Source organism: Mesoplodon bidens (genome assembly GCF_964165515.1).
Source record: "Mesoplodon bidens genome assembly, chromosome: 3".
In the NCBI taxonomy this organism is placed as follows: Eukaryota; Metazoa; Chordata; class Mammalia; order Artiodactyla; family Ziphiidae; genus Mesoplodon; species Mesoplodon bidens.
This window is the reverse complement of record NC_138178.1, coordinates 167161168-167183589: the sequence shown is the minus strand read 5'-3', so window position 1 is coordinate 167183589 and position 22422 is coordinate 167161168. Positions and strand designations below refer to the sequence as shown.

At 45.2% G+C, this 22422-nt stretch overlaps 1 protein-coding gene across 1 annotated transcript in view; it reads left to right on the top strand.

The window, feature by feature from the left end:
- The first annotated feature begins 732 nt into the window (after positions 1-732).
- Positions 733-22422, top strand: part of LGMN (legumain) — a 36001-nt gene continuing 14311 nt past the window's right edge. The window contains exons 1-2 of the mRNA XM_081230325.1: positions 733-842; positions 10348-10514. Of these exons, the coding sequence (XP_081086451.1) occupies positions 10377-10514 (138 nt within the window). The 5' untranslated portion in view covers positions 733-842; positions 10348-10376. The remainder of the gene's footprint in view (positions 843-10347; positions 10515-22422) is intronic.

The following is a 22422-nucleotide window of genomic DNA, read 5'->3' as shown; positions in this document are numbered from 1 at the left end:
GACTTATTCCCTCACAATAATTCAACTCAGCTTTCTGTGCTCCACAACATGGCACTTTGTATGTATAGTATTTCATTTTTCTCTCCCTGTGAGATAATACCAACCATCTGAGAAGTAGCATTGCATATGGATTAAAAGCACGGGATTCTGCAACTAGACTGCCTGGCTCCGAATTCTCGCTCTGCCACTTCAGAGATCTGTGACCTTCAGAAAATTAACCTCCCTGACAAAACTTCCCTCCGTTGCCCTATTTGTACGCTAATAGTTCCTCCCTCTCGTAGGGTTGTTACGAGGATGAAACGCATCTGCACATCGAATCTCCTGGGGCTCTTTAAAGATTCCAAAACCCAGGGCACACGCAGACCAATGAACTCACAGTCTCTAGGGTGAGACGGAGGCATCAGTGTCTCTGAAGCGACTCTAGGTGGTTCCAAATATGTGCACAAGTTTGGAAACTGAGGGTTAAAGTGCTCCGCGCGCTGGCTTTGATCCTTGGGTGGAATCACTGCGCACCCTGTTCCCACGCACTCCAGGACCCCGTCCCCACCCACCCAGCCCTAGCTCACTGCGTACCCGCCTCCCTGGGTTTCTTTAGCCTCGGAGCTCAGAAGGCCCTGCGGGTGCACGCTGGGACTCGTAGTCCCTGCGACTCTCCGGCCTCTTTCCCGCTTCCCATTGGCTCTCGAAGACGCCCCGCCCCGAAACTCCGCCAATCACCACGGCGCAGCGGACCCTCAAAGCGGGGAGCGAGGACGCTGCTCTGCAATCACTGCAGGGCTGCCGTCGGAAGGTGTCTGGCTGGAGGCGGCGCGTTTCGAGGAGTTCCCACGGTCCCACCCCAGGTAACCGTGATTCCTGGCAGGGGACTGCGGCCGGGTCCCAAGCCCCGGACCAGGGCCGCCCATCTGCCTCAGCTCTTGGCTTCAAGGCGGGGATTTTCAGTTTCCCCGGCCTTTTCTGAGTAATCCATTTCTCACCCAGCGAAAGGGAGTTTCTGCCAACGATGAATCCCGAGGGAAACCCTGCGACCTCTCAGCCTGCCATGCTGTGGGGTTGTTGGTTGGCAGGGTGGGGCTCCTTCTGTTGCGCGTGCTCTGGCTGGAAACCCAGGCTCCTCCGAGCTCAGAGAGAAATAGACCCGAGACGAGAGCACATTTACTGAGGTCTCATAGCCAGAGAGTGCCGGGAGGTGTCTGGGGCCTGGTTCCCACCTTCACAATCTAGAAACAGGTCAAGCTGTGGAGGCTTGTAATGCAGAGGATTGCACCTGTTTCCAGTTACATCTCAGTAGTCCAAGGGAGAAGGGGTTATGTTAACCACCACAACTAATATACCCAAACGTATAAAAACATCGCTTCTGAGAAATCAGGAAAGCTCTACTTCTCAGAGGCTTGAGCTGGTGGGAGTTACAGGATGATTCACATCAATCATGGAAGTGAAAGTTACCTGGATTTGGTCCCCTCTCCTAACTATTAGAGTTGAGGTTATACCCACATATGTCATTCAGTGCCAAGAATTGCAGAATCTGGGGGCTGGGAGAAGGAACTTTGTGTCATGTGCTTCGTTTGAGAGGTGAAAATCAATGCCCAGGATTTGAGAGTTGCCCTGTGGTATGTAGTGAATGGAGTAGCCCCGCTTTCTTTACTCCAGGGCTGCATTAGTTAGCAAACATATATTGAGCCTTACTAAGCTTTTTGAGCAGGGATTATTTCGTAAAGGGGAGAGGCAGTCTACCATGAACCATTCCAGTGTTCCAGGGGCAGCATCTAACCCTGACTTGTGCGAAGAGATAGAACTTTGCAGAGAAGGAAATGATTGAATGGAGCTTGAGGGATGGGCAGGAGCTAATGAGATGAAGGAGAAGAGCGTTTCGCCTGGAAAACAGCATGATGAAGGCAGGGAAAGAGCACCAATTTTGGACCTGGAGTCCCGGAGCCTGGTTGGAGCAAGGGATTTTATGTGGATAGTGGAGAACAGAGAGGCACATCTTGCAGGACCTCCTGTGCTGCTGTAAGAGATTTGGATTTTGTCCTGAAAGCCCTGGAAGCCGAATTTAGTAGATGTGTATCTTAGATACTCTCTAATGTGGAAAAGTGTTGAGAAAGGCCACACCAGGGAGCTCATTGCAGTAATTCCCAGGAGAATTGCTGAGGGTTTTAAAGACAGTTGCAGTGGGAAGGGAGAGAAGATGAGAAAAGGGTTGTGAACTGTTAAGGAGGTGAACACCATACCCAGTATTGTTCAGTAAAAATATACTGAAGCGAATGATGTCTCTTGAGTTTTCCACCTATGACTGTCTTTTAAGGAAATTACCAGCATTTTTTTCCCCCTTAAACTGCAGACATTGCTTTGTAGACCAAAATTTGAATCCCAGTTTAGGATGGGGAAATTATCACATATGTCGAGGATGTTGAAATCTGAATGGTTAACCATATAAGACTTGAATTTTCCTGTAATCCAGGAGACACAAATTAAACCCCATAATTAGATCACTTTATATCTATCAGATTAGGGATTTTGAAGTTTGATACTCTCAAGAGGTGATAGAAATTTGGAAGAGTATCTTAGAACAGTACAGCTGCTAGCAAAATAGGTGTATCTTTTTCTTTTTTTAATTTTATTTTTGGCTGCATTGGGTTTCCTTTGCTGCGCGCGGGCTTTCTCTAGTTGCGGCCAGTGGGGGCTACTCTTCATTGCAGTGAGCGGGCTTCTCATTGCGGTGGCTTCTCTTCTGTGGAGCACGGGCTCTAGGTGCACAGGCTTCAGTAGTTGCAGCATGCAGGCTTGATAGTTGTGGCTCACGGGCTCTAGAGCGCAGGCTCAGTAGTTGTGGTGCACAAGCTTAGTTGCTCCGCGGCGTGTGGGATCTTCCCGGACGAGGGCTCGAACTTGTGTCCCCTGCATTGGCAGGCAGATTCTTAACCACTGCGCCACCAGGGAAGCCCCAAAATAGGTATATCTTAAGACTCAGTGGTTCTACTCCTAAAGTACCTTAGAGAAAGAGACATTTGTATACAAGGAGATAAGTATAAGAATGTTTTTGCAACATTGTTTGTAATAGTAAAAAAATTGAAACAGCCTAAATGTCTGTTAGTAGGGGAATGTTTATAAAGTGGATATATATTTTTTAAAGTATAATAAATTGATTGGAACGAAATAACTTATGGCAGTGGTTACCTTGTGGTATGGGGAGAATGGGACAGGACATGGGGGACTATTTTTTCTGTAATGTTTTGTTTATGGGGAAAGAGGGTTAATGGATTTACAGAATATTAACAGTTGATGATCTGGATTATGGTAACAGGTATTTTATGTTATACTTTGTACATTTCTGTAGTTTAATGTGTATCCTTCAATTTTGTAAAATATAAATTATAGCAAAATTAAAGTTAGTTATGAACATCTGGCTATAAAAGTCATGTTCATTGATTTTGGGAAAAGACTACAAACTATTATTAATCCCAGGTTTCAAAATATAGTAATTTGGAAGAAATTCAAAAAAAGGAATTCAAGTGCCAATAAAAGCAGTGAAAATAAAACTGGAAAAACCATTAACCATTGGTCAAATTTTACTTTGCTAGATTCCTAATTCTAATTATTAGTAGATTTAAAAAATGTAGGGAGGGGGAAGGGTAAGCTGGGATGAAGTGAGAGAGTGGCATTGACATATATACACTACCAAATGTAAAACAGGTAGCTAGTGGGAAGCAGTGGCATAGCACAGGGAGATCAGCTCCGTGCTTTGTGACCACCTAGAGGGGTAGGATGGGGAGTGTGGGAGGGAGACGCAAGAGGGAGGGCATATGGGGATATATGTATATGTATAGCTGATTCACTTTGTTATACAGCAGAAACTAACACAACATTGTAAAACAATTATACTCCAATAAAGATGTCCAAAAAAAATCCTTGATGTAAAAGATAAAAAAATAATATATACATTATGCTTTCTTGACTATATCTATTTTGAAATATGATATAGCTGCTAGTACCTTCTGTAATGTTAAAAGACAAATTTTAAAAAGTAAAGTCCTAATTCTATACAGATATAAAAATGAGCAAGTGTTAAAGATTGTATTTAACTTATTAATGAGGAGATTCAGTGAGGTATTACAACCAGTTCAAAGGAGATTCCAGAATACATTTGTAGATGAGAGATACTGAAATGTGCATTGTGAAGCCTGGCTTCTTTCTTTCACTAGGGGAGTCACTTGAACCTTCACTAGATAGAATTCATTTGCACATCTTTAGACATGAATTACTAGCATTGCTAGTATCCAAGGTTTACAGAGTTGTGAAAAAAGTTTCCATAGATTCAGAATTAGATAACCTTGAAGGACATGCTCTAATCTAGAATCTGTTTTGCCACTGAATCAGAAATTTTCCCTCTGGAAAAAAGTTTGATTCCCTAACTTGAACAAAATCCGTATTTTGTTTGAGATTTGAGATAAGACCTATTTGGATTTTTTTTTTTTAATTTCACTCTTGAAACAGGAAATCAAAGGATTTGATTTGAGAACTGAATGGGCCCTTAATAGTTTAGTTCTACCGTCTCATTTCACAGATGGACAGTTAAGGCCCAGAGAGGGTCTCCCTTGACTTAGTAACTACCTGTCCGATACTAAAGAGTAATTGCACCTGACATTTGTTAAAAAATGGCAAGATGGGTTTTATTCCAGCTGTTGCATTAGAAGAGAGAGACTTCAGTATAGAACTGAGTTCAACTCCAAATACATCAAGGACCGCTGAGACTTATCACCAATAGGCAGAGTGGGAGGTCAGTGGCTGAAAAATTACTAAGAGCAGCTTGATTAGATGTCAAAGATGGAGGTTCTTGCAGGATTCTTGCTAAACCTGGGCCCAGCAGGCCAAGGTCTAGTCGGGAAGAGGGCTCAGAGGAGCTTGACTTCAGTTTGGTGAAGGAGGGGTCCTTGTCATCTGTCCTTGTCTCTCTTGCATGTTGTCAGCCAGGGACCACTTGCATGATGATTTTGTTGTAAGCCCCCAGGGAACAGAGAGCAGGATCAAAAACTTGTAGGTTTGGAAGGCTCTTCACAGATACCATTGTCTGCCCAGCTGCTTCTCCTGGCTTTGATGGTTCGCTGTCTCTAACCCAGAGCAAGTAGCAAGGACAGGGCTGATGGTGGGAGGTCATAATGGTGGTTAAGGTGTGGGCTTTGGTGTCAGACATGGAGTTGAACTTGATTCTGCTATTTAGATGGTCCTCCAACGGTAGCCTATTACTTGCATTGCTGGTAACAGTTGATCTAGAATGGGCATTCTGTCCCAAACCTCCCAAATGGATAAACCCCACTTGATGGTACACTTCTTGAAATCCAGCGGAGTCCTTCAATTGAATCACTGACCTCATGTAGCCCTGTAGCCTGAGAGGGTCGCAGGACCAGTAGAACCAGTGAGGACCTGTCCTTGGAGGCTGCTGAAATTCACTTGTAAAGGCTTGTCCGTTCACTTTGACTTTGTGTGGTTCAGGTTGTCCTTTGACGGGTTCTTCTAAGAGCTCTTTATAACCGATTACCAACAAGCGCTTTAAAATAGTAGGGTGGGGCTTCCCTGGTGGCACAGTGGTTGAGAGTCCGCCTGCCGATGCAGGGGACACGGGTTCGTGCCCCGGTCCGGGAAGATCCCACATGCCACGGAGCGGCTGGGCCCGTGAGCCATGGCTGCTGAGCCTGCGCATCCGGAGCCTGTGCTCCGCAACGGGAGAGGCCACAACAGTGAGAGGCCCGTGTACCGCAAAAAAAAAAAAAAAAAAAAAAAGAATAGTAGGTAAAGAGCCCTGTGGGTATCCTGCTACTGGGGGAAACTTGGAGGCCCTGGGGTGTGGGGTGTAGCGCTCCCATCTGTGGTTGCAGGGTCTCCCAGATGTTCACACAAACAGTGCTTTTTGTGACAAGCGAGGTGGTGTAGTGGAAGACGCAATCTTTGGAGTGAGATCTGTGTGTCACCCAGCGGTGCCACTTTCTACCTAGTTTCTCCACCTCTGCGAGTCCGTCTCAGCTGAAGGGAGTAATGAGACTGCTCACAGGCTGTTGTGAGGATGGTAAAGTGCCTCACACACTGCATGGCTCATAGACACATACATAGCCCACTCTCCCAGCGTGTGCAGCAACACAGAGGACTCTTGGGGAGACTTCCGTCCCGCCCCTGGTTAGAGCAAAAACTACCTGGGTCATTTTCTCCCTGCAAACAGTTAGCAGACTGAACACATACCCCTAACCATGCCCTTGGAGGTCTTTCCACGCTTGCCACGTTAAAAACTGCCTTCCTCTTTTAAAGGCGTCACTGCATCCCATGATAAGGATGGATCATAATTGATTTAACTAGGCAGGCTCCTGTAGATGACCATTTATGTTGCTTCCAGGGTTTTGCTGCTACACGCAGGCGGGCTCCCTTACCTTCTGAAAATCTTCCCCTTTTGAAAATGATACCTGCCACTCCCACTGGGACTGCCTCCCCCGCCTTTATTTCTTCCCCAGCACTCATCACCACCGGACAACCTGTGCGTTTGAATGGTCTGTCTCTTCCTGCTAGAATGTCAGCTCTGCGAAGGGTTTCATCTGTTTGGCGCCCTGTTCAGTGCCTGTGAGCGCCTGGTGGGTGCTCAGGCCATGTTTGTTGGATGGGTGGGTGGGTAGACAGGAAGAAGTAGATGACAGCGCCTGTGTGACTGGTGCCATGGAGGACCACGAGCAAAAAATAGCAGTCACCAAGGGCTCGTTTGGCAGGGATCATTTACTTTTTCCTCACAAACTTTTCACTCTGATGAAACAAGCATAATAGGTATGCTGCAAGATTATGACTTTGTTTTCATGTTTTGACATTGTCAAGAATATTGCTGACCAGGAAGTTGCCGTCTGAGACCTGCTGCTTTGAGATGTATTCGTTGCTGAGGGCAGTGGAAGGATTATATTACGTTCACATATTTCCTTTGCCCCAGGCCCCGATATGTTTCCCAGAATAGCATTAGTATGTTTTTTTAAGTGGCATTTCCCAATCAGTGTCACACTGTGCGGCTTTTATTTATTCAGTTAAAAATTTGTTTTATTTATTTATTTATTTTTGGCTGCATTGGATGTTCGTTGCTGCACTCAGACTTTCTCCAGTTGTGGTGAGCGGGGGCTACTCTTCGTTACGGTGCGTGGGATTCTCGTTGCGGTGGCTTCTCTTGTTGGAGCGCGGGCTTCAGTAGTTGTGGCACGCAGGCTCAGTAGTTGTGGTGCATGGGCCCTAGAGCACAGGCTCGGTAGTTGTGGCGCACGGGCTTAGTTGCTCTGCAACATGTGGGATCTTCCCTGACCAGGGCTCGAACCCGTGTCCCCTGCATTGGCAAGTGGATTCTTAACCACTGCGCCACCAGCGAAGTCCCTGTGAGGCTTTTAACTTGGCATTGTGTTCAAGGAACAACAACATCTCTGTGTTTAAGATGAAGAAAAAATAGAAGATAGACAGGAACCATCGCCAGATGTTAACCATGAAAATATCACTTGTGTATGAATAAGGTACTTTGCCTCACCGAGGTGTAACTTGCTAGTATTTTAGTAAAAGAATGAAAGGTAAACTGGAACTTGTGAAAATAACCTGGTGGTGTTTTTTGTTTGCTAATATAGGCAGTTGAGCTGGTGATCTCTATTCTGTTGTTCACAGTCAGGCAACCATTCAATTTTAGTATTTTATTTAAATATGAAGGGGGAGGACTTCCCTCGTGGTCCAGTGGTTAAGGATCCACTCTTCCACTGCAGGGGCCACAAGTTCGATCCCTGGTCAGGGGAACTAAGATCCTGCCTGCTGTGAGGCACAGGAAAAAAAAAAAGAGGGGGAAAAGTCACACACCAGTGTCTCCAGAGGAATGAGCCCCTTCGGGATTAAGTCGCATGATCAAAACTCAGAAGAGAGTGGTGTGCAAACCAGAGAGCCTGTTTCATGATTGTCAATGAAAGACGATAAAACCCCCAGGCTGTACCAGTCATGTGGGCTGAGAGCACATTCTGGCTCCCTGTTGTTTCAGTTTTACCGGAACGTAGCCATGTCTACTGGTTTCCGTATTGTCTCTGGCTGCTTTCGTGATACAATGGGAATTGAAGAGTTGTGATGGAAATGGTGTGACCTGCAAAGCTGAAAATACTTACTTTCCAACCCGTTACAGAAAAAGTTTGCCGACCCCTACCGCATGGGATGGCTTACTGGGAGGCTTGGCTGCAGCCCGGAGGCTGCTGGTTGGAGGACCTCAGCAGTCACTGGCACACCTCCCCTCCCGTTTGGAGGCCACTGCAGAGCTCTGGGGACGGGAGTTTGGCTGTCTCTTGCCTGACCTCACTGCTGCTGCTTCATACATTTGTATAACTTCACCTTTTATTGCCCCATGGTGAGCCCTGGGCAGGTCGAGTGGACTTGGGAGATCATCCTCCGATACACGCTAACGTATTAACAGACCAGCAGGTTCCAGTGTTGGGGCAGCCTGGGCAGTCCACTGCCCTCATCTGTTACGCACCTTGACCGATTCAAGACAATCTTGAAAACAAACCTGGGGCACGTTATTGTAGTTATCCGTGCATCCATGACCTTGCAGTGGAGCTAAAGAAACCTGGATCTAGCACCACCTCAGATTCTTAATTCTTGGGAGGAGTTATCCGGGGGATAGAGTAGTGTGGTTTCTTGACGGGGATGCCAGGCTTCTGGGCGGAGCCGACTAGGGCCTGCCAGGGTTAAGGAAGAGGCCTGCAGTGAGTCCAAGTGTTGTCCTGGGCATCACCCAGAGCTTGTCAGAAATGCAGAGTCTCAGACCCTGCCCAGGCCTACTGAATCAGCATCTGCCTTCTAACAAGCCCCCTGGGTGATCTCGGCGTACAGTCAAGTTGGAGAAGCGCTGGCCCAAGGTGCTTTTACTTTTTAAACTTTTACCAGACTCAGGGCTTCCTGTTCTTTCACTTGGGGGGAAATCCATCATTTTGAGTTTCAGCACAGTGTCAGGCACAGATGCTGAGGATGGTTTCTTAGGCTTAGACGTGGTTCAAGCCTTCGCTGGCTGTGCAATCCGTGAGGACAGAGGCTTTGTCCTGTCCCTGCTGCGTTCCTGGCACCCAGCGCTTTGTTTGGCAGGGTTGGAGTTCAGGAGACTCTGGCCCAGTGGGTGAATGAATGAGTGAATAAATTAGTGAATGAGTGAATGAGCACTGTTTTGTCAGAAGGCATCGGAGGCAGAGGTTAGCCTCCTAGACCTTGTTCTGCTCTGAGTCCCTGTATCTCAGAGCAGACTGAGATGCTCAAAGACTGTTTTTCCTCTTGTCTCAGAGTGACAGGCCTGGCTTCTGTCACAGGAAGGCTGTTTTTTAAAATAACATAGTCAGGACACAGGGCAGTAAGATAACATACTTGTCTGAGTAATGCGAAGTGGCCTCAGTCTTGCCTTTTGTGCTTTAAAGCCCTTTAAAGTTTTGGCAATGAAGTATAAAATTGGGCGTGTACTTCATTAAGAATAAAGTCTTGAGGTGCAGAACCATGTAGCAGAAAGGCTGGACCAGGAATTCGGAAGGCATTGGTTCTGATCTCTGCCCAGAGCTGACTGTCTATAGCTATTGGGCAAGTCACTTCTCTCGTGCTTCAACCTTCCCGTCCTGTAAAACAAGGATTAAAATATTTGCCCTGCCTCTTGTACAGAATAATGTAAATGGGTTGTAAGTGTTATGCAAAGACATTCATTTGGGCTGCCAGTGTTAGACTATGGCTTATCCAGATAACTCACAAACATAAATTGCCCCCCCCCCGTGTTTATATTGAATGTATGTTGAATTTTTACAAACTTTATTGTATAATTAATATATATTAATTGTAGTAAAAGAGACAAAAATAAAGATCATCCTTAATTCCACCTACTACCCAAGAATAACTGTTGTTAAATTTTGTCTTCCGCATTTTGCTATGCACACATTATATGTCTGTTTTCTTACAAACAGTTCATAGCATGTGGTAGGCGCTTTTCCAACACAGTCAAGTTTGTTGATGAATTTTGTCTGCCATATTCCAAGTTGTGACAAAAACTTTAAAAGGTTGCCCCAAGAGCTTTCTCAGTATTCTTTGGTTTATACTCATAACTTCAACCCACAGTGAAGGTTGGGAGCTATGGGCAGCCCCCTGCTCCACCCGGGGAAAAGGGCCGCAGAGCTAAGAATAAAATTCTGCTCGTCATCATTTTTATCCTCAGCATGTTGTGTCTGATGACTAAATCGTCTTATCTTTTTGACCCATTTGCTGTGATCTTTTCTTACGGCCAGTAATGTTCTTCTGTTCATGTCATTCCTTTTTTGCTTGACTCAGCCTTTTTCTTCCCAGATTTCTGCAGTGGAACTCCAAGGAGCAGAATGATTTGGGAAGTCGCTGTGTTGCTCAGCTTGGTCCTGGGAGTTGGTGCTATTCCCGTGGACGATCCTGAGGACGGAGGCAAGCACTGGGTGGTGATTGTCGCAGGATCAAATGGCTGGTATAATTATAGGCACCAGGTAAGAAAATGACTAATCGTTTCCTTTATGACACGGGCATTGTGTAAACAATCCTGGACATTGTTACTAGAAGAGACTTTTAAAAAAGCCATTTATGTTCCTATTAGGTTGGCAAAAATAAGTGTGTTGGTGAGGATATGGAGAAATGGGAACCCTCCCACATTGCTGAGTGGATTATAAAATGGTACAGTCATTTTGGAAAACATTTTGGCAGTTTCTCAAAGTGGCCCATCTGGGGTCACCTCAGTCTAATGCAGGGTTTCTCAGCCTTGGCACTATTGACACTTGGGTCCAGGTAATTCTTTATTGTTGGGGGGCTGTCCTGCACATTGTAGGTTGTTTACCAGCATCCTTGACCTCTGCCCTCTAGATACCAGGAGCATCACCCAACCCACTGTCACGACCAAAGTTGTCTGCAGCCTTTGCCAAATGTCCCCAGTTGAGACCCACTGGTCTAATGCCTTCATTTTATAAATAAGGAAACTGAGACTAGAAGAGAGGAGGTGACTCACCCGAGGCCACACAGCAAGTTGAGGTGCAGACGGGACTCTGGTCAAAGCATTGCAAGGCCTCTTTGCCCTCCATGCCTCTGCCCTGCTGCTGTGCCCTTACCCCTTTCTCCTCATCTTTCCTGGCATTCCCAGCAAATCAGCCTGGCAGAAATCAGAGTGGAAAGAATCTATATTCGTAAATACATTAAAAGTGCAGCCTCCAGGTGAGAATGTAAAATGGTGCAGCTGCTTCGGAAAACAGTCTGGCAGTTCTTCGAAAGTTTCAACACACAGTTACCATATGACCCAGCATTTCACTCTTTAGGTATATACTAAAATAAATAAATAAACACATATGTCCCCCCTAAAACTTGTACTCAGATGATTAGAGCAGTTTTGTTCACGTTAACCAAAAAGTGGAAACAGTCCAAGTGTCCATCAACTGATAAATGGATAAACAAAATGTAGTCCATCCATACATTTGGCCATAAAAAACAACAAGGTACTGTATACGCTTCAACATGGCGGAACCTTAAAACATTATGCTAAGTGAGAGAAGCCAGTCACAAAGGACCATAGGATTCCATTTATATATGAAAGTCTAGCATAGGGAAATCTAGAGAAACAGAATGTAGATTAGTAGTTGCAAGGTCTGGGCAGAGGGAATGACTGCTAATGGGTGTGGTCTCTTTTGGGGGTGATGAAAATGTTCTGGAATTTGATAGTGGTGATGGTTGCATGACTTTGTGAACATACTAGAAACCACTGAATTGTATATTTTAAAAGGTTGACTTTTATGGTATGTGAATTATACCTTAATAAAGTTGTTATTTAAAAAGTCATTGAGGGAATTCCCTGGTGGTTCGGTGGTGAGGACTGCACGCTTTCACTGCTGAGGATCCGGGTTCAGTCCCTGGTTGGGGAACTAAGATCCTGCAAGCTGTGTGGTGCAGCAAAAATAATAATAATAATAAATAAATAAATAAATAAATAAATAATTTTAGGGACTTCCCTGGTGGTGTGGTGGATAAGGCTCCACACTCCCAATGCAGGGGGCCCGGGTTCGATCCCTGCTCAGGGAACTAGATCCCACATGCATGCCGCAACTAAGAGTTCACATGCCACAACTAAGGAGCCCATGTGCTGCAACTAAGGAGCTGGCAAGCCACAACTAAGGAACCCGCCTGCCACAACTAAGGAACCCACCTGCCACAAGTAAGACCTGGCGCAACCAAATAAATAAATATTAAAAAATTTTTTTTAATTTAAAAAATTTTTTTAAAAAGAGTAATAAAATTAAAGAAAAAGAAAAAAAAAGTCATTGAATCTTTCAGTTCTCAGAGACAAGATGCACAGGTGATCACGGTAGGTGCTGGGCTTGCATCTAAGAGCCCTTTATACAAATGAAGTCATTTAACCATTGTGGGGTTATGTGCAGTAGGTCTGGTTCTTGTTCCCTTTTTATGGATGCATGAACTGAGGCTTTGAAAAGGTCAGTACTTCAACCCAACGTGGCCCAGATGGCAAGTGGTCGAGCCAGGATTCAAACCCAGACTGACTAGCTCCAGAGCAGCGCCGTCCAACAGGAGAGCCACCTGTGTCATGGTAAATTTTCTAGTAGCTACATTTTTGTTGTTTTTTAAACTAAAAAGAAACAAGTGAAATTAACTTTCATATGTCCTCTTTAACCCAATATAGCCAAACTATCATCATTTCATTTGTAATCAATATAAAATTTACTAATGAGATACTTTACGTTTTTAAAAAAAGTACTAAGTCATCAAAATCCAGTGCACGTGTACCTTCACGTCACATTCAGTTTAGACTGGTCATATTTGAAGTGCTCAGTCACCAAGTGTGGCCAGCGGCTGCTGTATTAGACAGCACGGACCTAGTATCTGTGTTCCTGATGGCTTAGCAGGGCTGCCTCACGTGCGTTTCCCTCCCAGGGTGTCAGTTTCATATCTGTTAATTAGGGGTTGGTTTAGATGAACTTCCTACCAGCTCTATAATTTGATGATTATTGAATGACCTATTTCTCGAAAGTTTTTTGTATGTTAGCTGAATAGGAAATTTGGCTCGATTGAAAAATTATTATGGCAAAATGATCCCTTTTCTTTTTAAGGCTTAATCCAGACCTGACCCAGTTAAAGAGGAGCAACCCGAGTACTAACTGCCCAGCTCAGTTTTCTCCTCCCTCTAACCATGGGTCAGAAAGATGCAGTGTTAAATATAGGTCACTGATAGTGGATAGGCTGCTTCATCAGCCACCCTGGTTTTTATACAACCAACTTAAAAAAGCACGTATTGGTTAAATATTATTAAGTATAGGTATCTGATTAACCTTTGCCCCAGAAAACATTTTTAAGTGTTGCTAGTTTCCCTGGGTAAAATATTCCATATCAAAATGGAATGAGGCAAGCAAGGCAAAAAGAAGCGGCCACAGACTGAAATTTTCATCCCTAAATGAGGGAGGATGCTGGCACTGAGGCTGTGAAGAGGAAACGTGGGTGCTGAGTCATCTCTGGCCTCAGCCCATATCCCAGCCGGACGGGTCTCTTCTCAGCCAACTGCCAACATTTGCCATCTCGACTTTGGAGGCCAAGCACTAAAACAGCATTCGAAAGAACTTTTCCCCTAGAACCTACACAGACTTTTTTAAAAAAGTAAATTTATTTATTTTTGTCTGTGTTGGGTCTTCATTGCTGTGCGTGGGCTTTCTCTAGTTGCAGCGAGCGGGGACTTCTCACTGTGGCGGCTTCTCGTTGTGGAGCACGGGCACTAGGTGCGTGGGCTTCACTAGTTGTAGCATGTGGGCTCAGTAGTTGTGGCTCATGGGCTCTAGAGCACAGACTCAGTAGTCGTGGTGCACAGGTTGAGTTGCTCCACGGAATGTGGGATCTTCCCGGAACAGGGATCAAACCCGTGTCCCCTACATTGGCAGGCGGATTCTTAACCACTGCGCCACCAGGGAAGCCCCTTTACACAGACCTTTAAACTTACATTTTTTTTTTTTTTTTTTTTTTTTTTTTTTTTTTTTTTTTTTGCGGTATGCGGGCCTCTCACTGTTGTGGCCTCTCCCGTTGCGGAGCACAGGCTCCGGATGCGCAGGCTCAGCGGCCATGGCTCACGGGCCCAGCCGCTCCGCGGCATATGGGATCCTCCCGGACCGGGGCACGAACCCGTATCCCCTGCATCGGCAGGCGGACTCTCAACCACTGCGCCACCAGGGAGGCCCTAAACTTACATTTTTATAGAGGTTTCTATTTTCCTTGAGCGGACACAGCACTCATTATCACAAATTTCTTTTGTTTAGGGAAGGTTAGTACACCAGGCACAATTAAATCACGGCAGAGAGCTTTTCTGTGCTTTCTGATGGGTATTTAACCTATGTTGGTTAAACCGAATTGGATTTCTCTGTTTTCCATTTTTGGCTGGGATAATGGGATGACAGAGAGGGAGTTGGTTGGTCTGGGGTGATGCTGGTGGGGCGTGCGGCCTCTTGAGTGTTGGGGGGACGGTCTTGGGAGGACAGGCTCCTGCAGTGGCAGAGGCAGAAGCCAGGCTTCAGTGCATGTAGGACAGAGAGAGAGGCCCCGCAGTGCAAGCTAAGCCGCACACGGGGACAGCTGTACCATCTATTCTTCCGACAGGCTTGTAAGGGGGAAAAAGAAGTATGTAGGTCACCAGGGGAGGAACAGGACTGGAGGAGGGTTTCTTTTAGGGCAGAGATTTGAGCACGCCGAGAAGGAAAGTATAAGGTCCAGCGGGGGCAGCGGGGGGTGGTGTTAGGTAGATTGAAGGTGAAGTTCATCCTTGCCCAGGCCAACAGGAGGACGCTGAGGATGGTGGGAGTTGGGAGGACAGGCAGATGTGAGCGAGGCGTCACTAGGAGAAGGGGGCTTGGGGGGTGGTTTGAGGTCACTGCTGGGCAGTGGGGCACTGAAGGAGGAGGTCTGGCGTGTTGGCAGTAGGACAGGAGTGGTTTGAGAACAGCAGGAGGAGTGAGGGGCTGGAAGGATGCTGGTGCCTCCTCCCCTCTGCTGGTCTCGAGCTGGGGGCTGGAGCTCCACCTCATCCGGGAAGGCTTTGAGAACATCCGTATCCTGGGGCCAGGAGGAAGCAGGGAGGGAGAAGAAGTCTAGAGCACACACGTCAGAGTCGGGAGGAGAAGATATGACGGTGGAGGGTCAAGGGCAGAGTCATTACATTTCTGAGAGACCGCATTTCATTTTATATACAAGTGTGTACAATTACACTTTCTAGAAACAGCTTTATTGAAGAGGTATACGTTTACATGTCATACGATTCACCTATCCTATAGTTTCATGATTTTTAGTAAATTCATACAGTTGTGCAAGCATTACCACAGTCCGGTTTTAGGACACTTCCATCATTCTAGAAAGTTCCCCATGCCTGTGCCCATCCCAGCCCCATGCAACCAAGGATTTGCCTTCTGTCTTTATTGTTTTGCCTTCTCTAGAAACTTCATATAAATGGAGTCATACAATATGCAGTCTTTGTTGTGTCGCTTCTTTCGCTCAGCATAATGTGTTTGAGGTTAATCCATCTTGTTGCAAAATATCATGTATATTTTAAAAACAGAAACACGGATGGAGAGCAGAGTGGAGTAGGACTGACTTGGGGGAATGCAGTTAGCCCAGGAGGGCTGTCCTTGTACAAGCCAGAGGCTGGGCAGGGCCGTGGACTTACACAGACCCCAGGTATAATTCCTGCTCTCCGCTCACCTGCTGTATTAGTTTGAACAGATTACGTAGTCTCACTCTAAACCTCTGATTCTCCTCTGGAAGATTTGAGGTGGTGATGAGCTCAGTGAGGCATCCCCACAAAGCCCAGACCCAGGGCTTAGCCTCTGCCGCGCTCAGAGCACATGTCAGGAAGTGGTAATATACACTCAGTGGTAATATACCCTCAAGTGGTAATATCCTCTCAATGAGCAGCCTGTGAGAACCACTTCCCAGCCCCCACCTGGTTTGAAAGTGGACCCCTTGGCAGTGACTAGAACACGCCAAGTATTTAGCCTTTGCTCCAAGCCGGTTATCCTTATTTTGCTTACAGTTGGCCTGAGGTAAGTCAGCACAGTGTCCGGACAGTGGCCTGTACCAGGACATCACGGGATGCGTTAGTAAGCCCCATCAGAACTCCTTATGCAAGCCATGAAACAAGCTGAGTCAGCAGTCTCCGTTCAGTCGTCCAGAGGGCCCTGCCCTTTCTTTAAAGTCTTGCTTAATACCCTCCTCTCACATGGCATCTCATATGGCATTTCTGTTTTAAAGGGAAAAATGCATAGAGATCAGATATGTTCCAGGGAATTCATTTAAGTAACCTTTAACACCATCTCCAAGTCATTTGACTTGGCCTAACCCTACCTTTTTTTTTTTTTTTTTTTTGCGGTACGCGGGCCTCTCACTGCTGTGGCCTCTCCCGTTGCGGAGCACAGGCTCCAGACGTGCAGGCTCAGCGGCCATGGCTCACGGGCCCAGCCGCTCTGCGGCATGTGGGATCCTCCCGGACTGGGGCACGAACCCGTGTTCCCTGCATCGGCAGGCGGACTCCCAACCACTGCGCCACCAGGGAAGCCCCCTTTTCTGAACATTTCATGCAAGTGGAGCCCTGCAACGCGGTCTTTTGTGTCTGGCTTCTCTCAGGGTCATGTTTTTGCGGTTTATCTGTGTTGTAGCGTGCATCAGGACTTCATTCCTTTTCTTGCCAAATACTGTTCCATTGTATGGATAAACCACATTTTTTTTCTGTTTACCGGTTGGTGGACATTTGGGTTGTTTCCATTTTTTTGTCTATTTGAATAATACTGCTAAGAACATTTGTGTACAGGCCTTTGTATATACGGGCAAATGTTTTTGTTTCTCTTGGGCAGACACCTAAGAGTAGAAGTTACTGGGTCACATGGTAAATTTATACTTAACTTTTTAAGAAACTGTTAAACAACTTTCCAAAATGGCTGCATCATTTTACATTCCCACAAATAGTAGATGAAGGTTCCTGGTTTATACTCACCAACACTTGTTACTGTCTGTCTGGCTATGAAGTGGTATCTCACTGTGGTTTTAATTTGCATTTCCCTAATAACTAATGATCGTGGACATCATCTTTTTATGGGCTTATTAGTATATCTAGTTAAGTGAAATGTTTATTTAAATCTTTTATCTATTTTTGATTGGACTGATTGTTTTATTGAGGTATAAGAGTTCTCTGCAAGGCTTCCCTGGTGGCGCCGTGGTTGAGAGTCCGCCTGCCGATGCAGGGGACACGGGTTCGTGCCCCGGTCTGGGAAGATCCCACATGCCGCAGAGCGGCTAGGCCCGTGTGCCATGGCCGCTGAGCCAGCATGTCCGAAGCCTGTGCTCCGCAACGGGAGAGGCCACAACAGTGAGAGGCCCGCGTACCGCAAAAAAAAAAAAAAGAGTTCTCTGCATATTCTAGGTACAAGTCCTCTATCAGATATGTGTTTTGCAGACATTTTCCTCTTACTCTGCTGTTTGTCTTTTCATTTTCTTACTGGTGTTTTTTGAAGCACTAGTTTCTAATTTTGATGATGTCCAGTTTATCAGTTTTTTCCTTTTATAGACCATGCTTTCGGTATCATATCTATGACATCTTTGTAGTTACAACTCAAGGTTCCAAAGATTTTCTCCTAGGTTATCTTCTAAAAGTTCTATTATTTTAGCCCTTACATTTAAGTCTACGATCCGCTTCAAGTTAATTTTTGTATATGGTGTGAAGTGAGGGTCTAAGTTCATCATTTTGCTTATGGATATCCAAATTGTCCCAGCACCATTTGTTGAAAAGACTCTTCTTTCCCAGTGTAGTTTTGAAAACAGGAAGTGAAAGTCTTCCAACTTTCTTCTTTTTCAATATTTTTTTCACTATTCTAGGTCTTTTGCAATTCTGTACAAATTTTAGGATCATCTTGTCAATTTCTGCAGAAATCCCTGCTGATCGGTTTTTAAAAATTTTAAGGGTAGTAAGTCTTCTGATCCATGAACATGAGATGTTCCTCTATTTAGATGTTCTTTAATTTCCCTCAGCACTGTTTTATAATTTTCATTGTACAGGTCTTGCACTTCTTTTGTTAAATTTTTTCCTAAGTTCTTTTTGGTTTTTGATGAACCTGCCTTTTAATATCTGACAGGAGAGATAAATAATAGTATGACTTGCACTGAGGTGAGTGGGTGGTGTGCCTGCTCACTCCAGTTTCATCATAGGGAAGGTGAAATCTGATATAATATTGGTTTGATTTTTTTTCTTATGAAATAGAAAACAAATGTCTATATAACATGTGTGCAGTTTAAAGATTAATAATAAAATGGAGCTTCCCTGGTGGCGCAGTGGTTGAGAGTCCGCCTGCCGATGCAGGGGACACGGGTTCGTGCCCCAGTCTGGGCGGATCCCACATGCCGTGGAGCGGCTGGGCCCGTGAGCCATGGCCGCTGAGCCTGTGCATCCACAGCCTGTGCTCCTCAATGGGAGAGGCCACAACAGTGAGAGGCCCGCGTACTCCAAAATAAATAAATAAATAAATAAATAAATGAAATAAAATGAATACCTGTGTACCTTGTATCCAACTAAAGCAAAAGAAGATTACTAGCACCTTGTTCCCTGTGTGATCCAATCCCCCTCCCTTCCTGCCAGAGGGCAAGTTCCTGAGTTTTCTTTTGCTTTGCTTTAGACTTTATCATATATGTATTTAACTAAACAACATAATGTTTACTTTAGTCTGTTTTGACCTTTATATAAAGTAAACTGTGGTGAATATTTTTTCTATGACTTCCTTTTGTCATTATGTTCCTGAGACTCATGTATCTTGAAGCATGGGTTGTATTTCATTCAATTTTAGGTATTCCGCTTATGTGAGCTTTCTGATATTCCCTTATATGAACATAGGGTAGTTTATTTTTCCAGCTATTGATGGTGCTTTGGACTATTTCTTGATTTTTACTGTTGCAGAGACGCTGTGAACACTCTCCCGTTACACATAGTCTAGGGCAGGGGTCCCCAACCTTTTTGGCACCAGGGACTTGTTTCTTGGAAGACATTTTTCCTGCGGAACTGGGGTGGGCGGGGGATGGTTCAGGCGGTAATGCGTGCGATGGGGAGCGGCAGATGAAGCTTCGCTCGCTTGCCGGCCACTCACCTCCTGCTGCGCAGACCAGCTCCTAACAGGCCGCGGACCAGTAGTGGTCTGCGGCCCCGTGGGTTGGGGACCCCTGGCCTAGGGTATATCTTGGAGTAGAATTGCTGGGTTGGAGGGTATATGCTTCAGTCTGATCCGATAATGTCAAGATGTTTTCCCGAGCCCAGTGCCAACGACACTATACTTCCACCATCAATGTTTTAGTTTCCTATTGTTGTTGTTACAAATTACTACAAACTTAGTGGTTTAAAGCAATACAAATTGGGCTTCCCTGGTGGCGCAGTGGTTGAGAGTCTGCCTGCCGATGCAGGGGACACGGGTTCGTGCCCCAGTCTGGGAAGATCCCATGTGCCGCGGAGCGGCTGGGCCTGTGAGCCATGGCCGCTGAGCCTGCATGTCCGGAGCCTGTGCTCTGCAATGGGAGAGGCCACAACAGTGAGAGGCCCGTGTACCGCCAAAAAAAAAAAAAAAAAAAAAAAAAATTTATTATGTTACAGCTCAAGGTGAGAAATCTGAAATGCGTCTCACTAGGTTCAATCAAAGTGTCCAAAGGGCTGCTTTCCTTTCTGGTGATTCTTGAAGAGGTCCATTTTCTTACCTTTTCCAGCTTTTGAAGGCTGCCCACATTCCTTGGCTTGTGGCTTCTTCCTCCATCTTCAAAGCCAGCAGTGGCAATCCAGTCTTTCTTACATTCTATGCCTCTGACACCAACTTGCCTGCTTCCGTCTTCCACAAATAAGGACCCCTGTGATTACATTTGGCCTGCTGGAATAATCCAGGATAACCTCTTTATTTTAGGGTCAGCTGATCAGCATTCTTAAATCCATCTGCTATCTTAATTCCCTTTTGCCATGTAGTATAACATTCACAGGTTCTGGGGATTAGGATTTGGACATCTTTGGGGGGCTGTTATTCATCCTACCGCAGTTGGTGTTTGAGGGTCCTTGTTATTTTATAGAAATGGGGACTTAAACATTTTAATGCGTGTGTAATATTTAGTAGCTTTTTAAAAATCATCTATGTTTAGATTTTCAGCCCCCTACTCTTCCTGGGCCTTTACAGTTTTAATGCTTTCTTGATTGTCCCTGTCTGAAGCAGTATCACGTTCTGGAGTCAGAATGCCTGGGATCTTTCACTGTGAGCTGTGTGACTTGGACAGGTCACCTCCCCTCCCTAAGCTTTGATTACCTCATCTATGAAATGGGAATAATTATCACATAGAGTTATTATGAGAATTAAATGAGATCGTGCATAGAAATTCTGAGCATAGTGCCTGGCAAATAGAAGAAAGTCAATAAATGTATGAGTTTTCATATTTATTCAGTCATCTGTTCATCTAACAGCTCTTGAATGCCAGGTCTTAGACTCACCCACTCAACATTTAGCAGCTGTATTGTGAGCACCCATCTTTTGCTATAAAGTCCATTTGTGTGGGGCATCTACAGGCAAAATGCTGGGTTTGGTGGTGGGTGAGCTTTATTTAATTTAATTTAATTAATTAATTTATTTATTTATTTTGCGGTACGCGGGCCTCTCACTGTCGTGGCCTCTCCCATTGCGGAGCACAGGCTCCGGATGCTCAGGCTCAGTGGCCATGGGTCACAGGCCCAGCAGCTCTGCGGCATGTGGGATCTTCCTGAACCGGGGCACGAACCCGTGTCCCCTGCATCGGCAGGCGGACTCTCAACCACTGCACCACCAGGGAAGCCCTATTTTATTTTTTAATTACTTTTTATTGGAGTATAGTTGCTTTACAGTGTTGTGTTTCTGCTGTACAGCAAAGTGAATCAGTTATACATATACATATATCCCCTCTTTTTTGGGTTTCCTTCCCATTTCGGTCACCACAGAGCATTGAGTAGAGTTCCCTGTGCTATACAGTAGGTTCTCATTAGTTATCTGTTTTATACATAGTAGTGTATATATGTCAATCCCAATCTCCCAATTCATCCGACCCCCTCTTGCCTCCTTGGTGTCCATAAGTTTGTTCTCTACATCTGTGTCTCTATTTCTGCTTTGCATATAAATTCACCTGTACCATTTTTCTAGATTCCACATATGAATGATATTGTATGATATTTGTTTTTCTCTTTCTGACTCACTTCACTCTGTATGACAGTCTCTAGGTCCATCCCACATCGGGCAAGCTTTATTTTAATTGATGTGCTAAGAGCTGTGTAGAATATGATCTGTGGAAGTCCAGTTCCTAAAGCCCTCTTCCTTAGAGAGGCAAGTTGCTGGGCAAACTGTTTCTTTTATTCTTTGTCCTAGGAAAGACATAATTAAATAAAAGCAGAAAGTTAGGTAACATATTTCCCTTCTGTTCTCAAATGATTTCCATGTCATGGAGTGTAGTATGTGTCATCTGAAAAAGGAAGCAAAGAATGTCTTTACCCTTTTATGGACAAGGAGTCACATTAGCAAAGTTTTTTTTTTACCCTTAATATGGTCACCCTTGTTGTTATTTATTTTTTTAAATTAATTTATTTATTTTTGGCTGTGTTGGGTCTTTGTTGCTGCACACGGGCTTTCTCTAGTTGTGGCGAGCAGGGGCTACTCTTCACTGCGGTGCACGGGCTTCTCACTGCGGTGGCTTCTCTTGTGGAGCATGGGCTCTAGGTGCATGGGCTTCAGTAGTTGTGGCATGCGGGCGTCAGTAGTTGTGGCTCGCTCTGGAGTGCAGGCTCGTAGTTGTGGTGCATGGGCTTAGTTGCTCTGTGGCATATGGGAATCCTCCCGGAGCAGGGCTCGAACCTGTGTCCCCTGCGTTGGCAGGCGGATTCTTAACCACTGTGCCACCAGGGAAGTCCCAACCCTTGTTATTTTTTAAAGTAAAGAGCACATCCCTCATTTCAATTCCTGAGCTGAACTTTTGAGTTTTCACTCAGTTCTCTGAACAGCAACTATGGCAGTTAAAGTTACTGGAACCAGAAGAATCCTGTGTGATACAGAACTAGCCGCTAAGCTTTTAATCTGCTGGTTCATCATTCTAAGTCATTCTGTTCTTCAGACCTAAATCAGTGCTTTCAGGAGACTTTTCTATGGTGTGGAAAATGAGAATAACTTATTCAGGACTTTCAAAGGCCCTTGTTGCCTGTAGATGTGATGGTGGTGGTGATGGTGGTGGTGGTGGTGGTGGTGGTGGGTGTGTGTGTGTAATCCACATATACACTAACTGCCTGTTGAATGAAAGTTTCATGGGGGGGGGGTGTGGATTTTTAAGAATTGAATTGAAAAAGATAAA